The 8,470-nt window shown below is 42.2% G+C and overlaps 1 protein-coding gene across 1 annotated transcript; it reads right to left on the bottom strand.

Annotated features, from left to right (window-relative positions):
- Positions 1 to 908: 908 nt before the first annotated feature.
- On the bottom strand, positions 909 to 5,482 carry nfkbil1 (nuclear factor of kappa light polypeptide gene enhancer in B-cells inhibitor-like 1). The gene is made up of 4 exons (XM_084325513.1): positions 5,034 to 5,482; positions 3,561 to 3,673; positions 2,804 to 2,915; positions 909 to 2,368 (listed from the first exon to the last, which is right to left on the bottom strand). Exons 1-4 carry the CDS (start codon positions 5,305 to 5,307, stop codon positions 1,779 to 1,781), a joined length of 1,089 nt encoding a protein of 362 aa, XP_084181639.1. The 5' UTR covers positions 5,308 to 5,482; the 3' UTR covers positions 909 to 1,778.
- Between the last annotated feature and the right edge of the window lie 2,988 nt (positions 5,483 to 8,470).

The following is an 8,470-nucleotide window of genomic DNA, read 5'->3' as shown; positions in this document are numbered from 1 at the left end:
ACTTCTCCAATGATAATGATAATAAGTTCAAATAGAAGGTCAGAACACCATGAGAGACAAATCCTCTGGATGGAAAAGGAACCACATTTCTTTTAATGGTGGTTTTCTGTGTGGATGCTAAACTTAACATCATTATCTTACTGCCTCTGTAAACACCTTATTAAATCCTCATTCCACTAGAATTGGCCAACCCCCCTCCCCCCCCTTGACAACAGTCCTTAAATAAACCAATTGTCTTCTGAAGCCGAAGTTGCCCAGTCAACTAGTATCTGTCTTTTAAACACCACATTTGACTAAAAGGTCTTATGTGTCACCTGTCTTCTGCAGTTTTGCCATTGTGTATCTGAAGAATTCCTCTTCTTCCTTTTTAGACTCCGTATTTAGACACAAGAGCAACTTTTCAGGGGGGGGGGGGGGACAAGACGTTGGAAAATAAATGCATCTCAGATGTTGTGTTATGGCATTTCAGTCATATCTGGTGACTTTCATGGGTTTATGTGGCATTTATTAAGACACCTTTTCAAATACAATGTAAGCCTATGGCAGTAGTGAATCAGCAGCAAATAACAGAAAAAAGGGCACCTTGATGTTTGTATCAAGGCAAGAATGACTAGGAGGAACCCACGTCAAAAAGACTGGTATGATACCATAACCATGTCTTTCATTCAAAATGTTGATGCAATTTTTAAAATACCCCAACTGGGTGTAAGTGACGAACTAGGGTTTACATACAGTATGTACATCCCAAACTTTAAACAGGGAGCTGTCAGACAGGACGTGTCAAGAGGAAAAGGTTCTGTTGGCTCACCGATGACAAGCCAGGGTGTTGGCTTACACACATGGTTTCAAAATGTATCTGTTTTACATGGAAACGAAGCAGGACTGGATCAATGGAAAGACAATAGTAATACGTATTAGTAGAGGCAGCAACATGCCTTTAATAGACACAAAACACTCATTTCATATATTTATTATCAAAACACTTCAAACGACAAGGACTTAAATACACCACGTTGTGTATTATCCCTTACATAATATATAATAGTAACTCTGAATTTCTTCAGAGCTCTCTTGGCAGAGCCTGAGGTGTGGCCAGCAATAGCAAGCACTCCCCTATCCCCACTCAACCCACACATCAGACCAAAAAAAACAACATGTAAACAAAGTGCAATACCAAGCAGGGGTCTTTCGCCTAGAGATTGCTGTTTGATGGCATTAAAGATTCTACCTTTAATATACTCTACATGTATGGCACTGAAAGCAACACTGCTGAACTTGTTTCAGTTTGACTGGCAGCTCCTCCAGACAGGTTGACCAGTGACCACATTGAATATTCCATGTAAGGGACACTGTAATATACACTAAGAATATTACTTCAGTTCACTAGATATACTATCCACTGCCTGGAAACGGATGTGGGTTTGTTTCTTTTCAACCAGTGATTTTGATTAAATTACCCCATATATGCCGAGTAATGCCTCTCAAAATCACTTCATGAAGGTACAAATGATCTTGTAGAAACAACATTAATTTCCCAAACTGGCTCAGCCATGCTGAGCTCTGGCCAGTCTGTAGAGTGTTGGGAGCTGAGGCTCTGGCCAGTCTGTAGAGTGTTAGCTGAGGCCATCAGTCTTATTAGCTGAGGCTCAGGCCAGTCTGTAGAGTGTTGGGAGCTGAGGCTCTGGCCAGTCTGTAGAGTGTTAGCTGAGGCCATCAGTCTTATTAGCTGAGGCTCAGGCCAGTCTGTAGAGTGTTAGGAGCTGACGCCATCAGTCTTGTTAGCCGAGGCTCTGGGCCAGTCTGTTTAGCTCCTGAGACAGAGCCTTAACCGTCTCCAGAATCCTCTGCTTGTCCTTGTCCTCCAGCCTGGTCCCACAGCGCTGGGCAAACTTATCCGGGTGCCACAGTACCTGCTGCCGTATGAGTAGCTTGCGGAGCGCCGGGATGTTCTTCTTGTCCGCGCCGTGTACCATCACCTCCACCATCTCCTCCACACTGCCCCTAGTGGCCGGCCAGGGGATGTCGCTGTAGCTCAGCTTTTTGCTGGCGGCCGCAGGCTGGCTGTGGAATGTAGCAGCACACTTCTCCTCATAACGCTGCTTCTTCCCCCGGCGTGTCTCCTCCTCCTTCCGTGCTGCACGGGCCAGGTACTCCTCATGCTCCCTCTGCAGCCTCGCATGCAGCTCCCTGCGGCTCCTCTCCTCCTTCTCCGCCTCCACCTCCTTTTCCTTCCTCCTCTTCCAGCCGGAGCAGGAAGCGGCGAGTCTCTGGGCTTCAGCGTGCCTTTTATGGTAGTACTCTTCTCTGATACGATCGGACCAGTCCATGAAGTCCTCCTCATCTTCGTCGACTGGAAGGAAGACCTCACCTGGAAGGCAGAGTGTTGTCGGTGGGTTTCTCAAATCCATCAAATCAAAACTCATCATGGAACGTTGAAATAATAATAATAATAATAATAGATCAAATTTATATAGCACTTTCATAGAACCCAAGGTCGCTTTACAATCAGGACAAAAAATAGGGCAAGGAAAATAGGGGGGGGGAGAGGGGATGAGGGAAAGTAGGGGATAATGGACCTAATTTAATCTAAAACTAACTGATGGGGAAAGCCTTGTACACACACACGGAATTCCTCGAGGCAGATACCAGGTCAGAAATAAATAAATACCGAGTCCCCACACTGTCAAGTCTCATACTGCAGTACATTTACTAACTTTACAACAATACATTTACTCTGACAGGAGACTTGGACTATATGGACTTTATATTATTGATGTTTTCAGTGTGAGAGTTTAAACCTTACCGTCAACATGTCCAAAGGTGTCGAACACGTCATTCTCACATTCCCCAAACAGCTTGTCCAACCACTCCTTCTCAGGGTCCGGCTCAGGCTGATGACTGCTGCTGGCTGTAGACTTCACAACACAAATCAATACATCAAGACTTAGTACTACTATTGTTCATTATTATTATTACCAGCACCAGCACACCATTATTATTATGATTATTATTATTATTATTATTATTATTATTATTATTATTATTATTATTATTATTATTACTACTGCTGCTGCTACTACTACAACAACTATTATTATTAATGTTATTATTATTATTATTATTACTACTAGCCTACTACTACTATGTATTGGCTAAAGACTGCATAACACAACTATACATCAAGACTAACTACTACTGTACTACTACTACTACAGTACTACTAACCTGCTACTACTACCATGCAGTGAGGGACTTTTTTTTGTTTTGTTTATATACCAAAGTGACTTGTAGAGTAAAAAAAACGATTATACCCAAGATTTACCAGGATTTGTCTGGTGGTTGTTTCTCAAAACATAACAGCGCAAAACACTATCATTTCAGGAGGTCATATCCTGCTTGTTTCTTCCTGTTAGACAATCACAATGTTGTGTTGTGTGTCTGAGGTGTTCTTATGTTCTCCGTCTGTCCGTCTGCCTGGTTCCCTGTCTAAATTGTCCTGGTCCATTTATTCGTATTATTTTCAGTCCACATGATCGCATACTAAACTAAAGTAAACCTACCTCCTCTTGTCTCATCCACTGGAGTAGGTCTTGAGGTGTGACTCCTGTGTTGTTCTGTGCTAGCATGGCTGCAGGACAGCTCTTCCTCAGAGGTACAACCAGGTCATCGTACGCTGAGCAGGGAAAAAATACCAAATAAAGCCACTTTCTCCATTTACAGTATTATCATGGTCATTATTTAAATAACTATGATGCTCTTGTGTTTCAGCGTGTGTGAGAATTCAGCCTTTATAGGTTATGTGGAAGTGATCCAGTAGCAATGCTGGCTTCCATCACTTCCTCTTGATCAGATTGACCATCTTGTGTTTTGTATGAAGACCCCTTTTCCTCTAAATAACTAGTAACTAGTAACTGTAGGGTTCAAGTAGGATGTTCACTTTCACAAATGTAGCATAGTAAAATAAGTTCACTAAAATGGAAATACTCAAGTACAAGTACCTCGAAACTGTAGCCTGCTGTAGACTTGGAATCCTTAAAGGGATATTTCACTTAGTAGAACTGATCAAATTTCAGCAGTCTTACCTATATCTAGTAAGTAATGTACAAATAAACTGCTGTCCTTGCCGTCTGCTGTCATCACCACCATTCCTCCCAGGTGTCAGGCTCCTCATTCACTTCCATTCATTTCGGGGAACTAGTCTAAATATCATACTTCTGAAGTATAAACTGTACAGATTTCAATCAAACAGACAATTCTGAGTCAAGGGTACGCGTTTGTTTTGGCATTTGGCGTGTCTTTACAGATTTATTACCTAAAGAAAAATTATATGACATTTAGACTTGGTCCTCAAAATGAATGGAAGTGAATGAGAAGCCGGGAAGACAGCTGGGAAGAAGTGGTGTTGACAACGGACGACAGTGGTTGTTAGCTTACTTGTAAATTACTTTACATAGTAGAGGTAAGACAGCTGATTCTACTAAAGGGAAAATATCCATTTAACGCTACATTCTCAATTAGGGTAAAGGTGTTACGTTAGAGATGCTGCAAAGTAATTTTCAGTCGTTTATTTAGTAATATATTGTTATACTTATTCAATATAAAATATTTAGGGTTGATTGATTGAAAACTTTATTAACAGATTGCAGAATGGGTACAGTACAGTCAATACATACAATTGTTAAGGGGGTGCAGACCAGAGAAAGACTTTCGTCTTGTTTACATCAGTGTCCCCCATTTTCAATTCATCGTAACATATATATATGACATATATGACATACAGATAGACAGTACTGCTACATCTATACATTTATGACACACCAGATTTGCAAATACAGTACTGTTTGTGATACGAAAAGAGTCCAGAAAAAAAGTATATACATTTGACGTAGAAACTGTACATTGGAGGAGGTTGGGTAAAATGATGCATCTGGAGGGGGGCTGCCTTTAAATACAGACACGGTTAACTTGACAAACGTTACAAGCAGTCAAGCGCCTAATGTTACGTCCCAGTTCTCCAACTCGAGTCCCCTCACCTCTCTTGCCGTGCTTCAGAGCCCTGTTGGCCGCGGTGTGCAGCGCCGTGTCACCTTTTCGGTCCTTCAAGAGGACATCAGCTCCGTGCTCCACTAGGAGCCTGAGGATGGCGTCCTCTCCCAGGGAGCAGGCCAGGTGCAGCGGGCCTCTCTGCCTCTTGCCCTGGGAGAAGTTGAGCTCCAGCTCCGGGTGTTTCCTCAGGTAGGATTTTAGTTTCAACAAGCTACCTTCCTCCACATACCTCCACACCCGCTTCTGGCTTCTGGACACCATTATATCTCAGAGGACTGAGAGGAGTAACGGTAACAGACTGCAAACAAATATCACCAGTGCTGCTAGTGCTAGACTGTGAAACTGTTGTGCGATGCGTCAATCAAAATTAAATACGGTGCTAAGTCCAGTGTCATTGAGACCGATACACAAGTCAACCCTCACTAAATATAAACAAACCAAACACCATCATGAGAACCTAACGGACGATTATTCATGTGACATAAGCGCCTGTATCCGGTCCTGTTCAGTTTGAATTCCGCCAGTAAAGACTCCCAACGGAAGGTTCCGGGCAGAAAAAGGCTCCTTCCCTCGTTTGGCCACGAGGAGGAGGTGTTTTCATTCGATGAATGAATGAATGAATGAAAACTTTATTTAACAGATTGCAGAATGGGTACAATACAGTACGGCTCAATACATACAATTGTTAAGGGGATGCAGACCTGAGAAAGACGTTTGTCTTGTTTCCATCAGGGTCCCCCATTTTCAATTCATATAGACATATATGACATACATGACATACAGATAGTCAGTACTGCTACATCTATACATTTATGACATACCAGATTTGCAAATACAGTACTGTTTGTGATACAGAAGGAGTCAAGAAAAGGGAGTATATACATTTGACGTAGAAACTGTACATTGGAGGTTGGGTGGGGGGGGTTGGGTACATTGGGATATTGACAACCATACTGGGTAATTTACATTGGAGGTGGTTGGGGGGGGGGGGGGGGCGGGGGCATACTGTATAAACAAGTAACACTGTACATTGAGGGGGGGGGGGGAGGAGACACTGTACAAACAAACACAATTGTACATTGAACTATTGACAAAACCATACTAGGTAAATGACTGTACATTGGAGGGGGTTGGAATGATTGGGTTAGGATATTTACAGGGGCCAGTGTTGAATTGCAGTCTCCCGTAGGTGTCCCTTGAGAGAGGTTTGAAAGTGGGTAGTGATCCACATTCCTTTACAGCTTTGGGTAGGGCGTTCCACATTGATGTGGCATAATTGCGAAACGTGTTTAGTCCTTATTTGAGCCGAATCTGGGTTTGACATGATTTGTGGAGCTCCCTCTGGTGTTGTGATCGTGGTATTCACTGACCTTTGGGAAGTATTTTGACATGTACATGGGTACCTTGGTCGTGTAGTGTATCTTGTAGACCAGGCCCATTGCAAGTTGTTGTACTCTGTCGTCTACTCTAAGCCATCCTAGGTTGTCGAAGTGGGCAGGGGTGAGGTGGGTTCTAGGAGTAAGGTCAAGCAGTAGTCTGACCAGTTTGTTTTGAGATGTTTGTAATTTTGTTTTTAGCGCCTTTGAGGTGCTTTGGTACCATGAGGTGCAAGCATAGTCGTAGTACCCCTGAATGAGTGCTCCTGCCAGAGTCTTCAGGGTGTTCTTGTTTACCAGAGAGGAGATCCGGTACAAGAATCGAGTTCGTTGGTTGACTTTTTTTATTACATTGGATGCCATTTTGTCACAGGAGAGATTAGCCTCTAGGATGGACCCGATGAGAGGCGCCGGGAGAATGAAGGCATCTGTATCAGGCAGATTTAATTAAATTAAATTTTAAATTTAACAGTAGAGTAATAGCAATATACAATGTACAAGTGATTAAACTGGTGTATATAAATGAGTACTACTGAGTAATAATGATAATCAGATGTATGTATATAGTGTTATAGTATTATTATGTACGCCTACAGTGATACAGGTATCCACAAATGTTAAACCCAGATTCGGCTCAAACAAGGGACTAAACACGTTTTGCAATTATGCCACATCAATGTGGAACGCCCTACCCAAAGCTGTAAAGGAATGTGAATCACTACCCACTTTCAAAAACACTCTCAAAGAACACCTACGGGAGACTGCAATTCGAAACTGGCCCCTAAAAATGTCCTAACCTAGTTGTACAGTAAATGACCAAGTATGGCTTTGTCAGTATTCCAATGTACAGTGTACAGTGTCCCCCCCCCACCCCCTACCCAACCCCTACCCCACCCCCCCCCCCCCCCCCCCCCCCCCAATGTACAGCCCCCCCCCCCCACCCAACCTACCCAACCTACTCCAATGTACAGTTTCTACGTCAAATGTATATACACTCTTTTTCTGGACACTTTTTGTATCACAAACAGTACTGTATTTGCAAATCTGGTATGTCATAAATGTATAGATGTAGCAGTACTGTCTATCTGTATGTTGTGTGTGTCGTATATTATGTTATGATGAATTGAAAATGGGGGACCCTGATGTAAACAAGACGAAAGTCTTTCTCTGGTCTGCATCCCCTTAACAATTGCATGTATTGAGCTGTACTGTACTGTACCCATTCTGCAATCTGTTAATAAACCTTTTCAATCAATCAATCAATCAATCAATCAATCAACCATTTATGGTAATAAGTCATACAGGCCAGCAGTATAACTAGTAAGAGTGGGTAAGGTATAGGAGTAGGTAGGGATATCATATATATAGAATTATATGGGTAGACTATAGTTTGAGGTAGGTAGTTATGATGATTACTGTAGAGGCAGAAACCGACTTGGTGGATTTATATATTATTATATTATTATTTATTATATATTATATTATATATATACATTAGAACCTTTAGACTGTCTTATATTAGAACCTTTAGACTGTCTTATTGTTAGAACCTTTAGACTGTTTGGCCACTAGAGGGCTCACCACCCATTGCAGCCCACTCCTATAAATGGCCAAGGTGAATGAATGAATGAATGAAAACTTTATTTAACAGATTGCAGAATGGGTACAATACAGTACGGCTCAATACATACAATTGTTAAGGGGATGCAGACCTGAGAAAGACGTTTGTCTTGTTTCCATCAGGGTCCCCCATTTTCAATTCATATAGACATATATGACATACATGACATACAGATAGTCAGTACTGCTACATCTATACATTTATGACATACCAGATTTGCAAATACAGTACTGTTTGTGATACAGAAGGAGTCAAGAAAAGGGAGTATATACATTTGACGTAGAAAACTGTACATTGGAGGAGGTTGGGTGGGGGGGGTTGGGTACATTGGGATATTGACAACCATACTGGGTAATTTACATTGGAGGTGGTTGGGGGGGGGGGGGGGGGCCGGGGGCACACTGTATAAACAAGTAACACTGTACAT

The sequence above is a fragment of the Notolepis coatsorum genome (assembly GCF_963971535.1).
Source record: "Notolepis coatsorum genome assembly, chromosome: 11".
NCBI lineage: Eukaryota > Metazoa > Chordata > Actinopteri > Aulopiformes > Paralepididae > Notolepis > Notolepis coatsorum.
The sequence above is the reverse complement of the archived record's forward strand: the minus strand, read 5'-3'. Positions and strand labels throughout refer to the sequence as shown.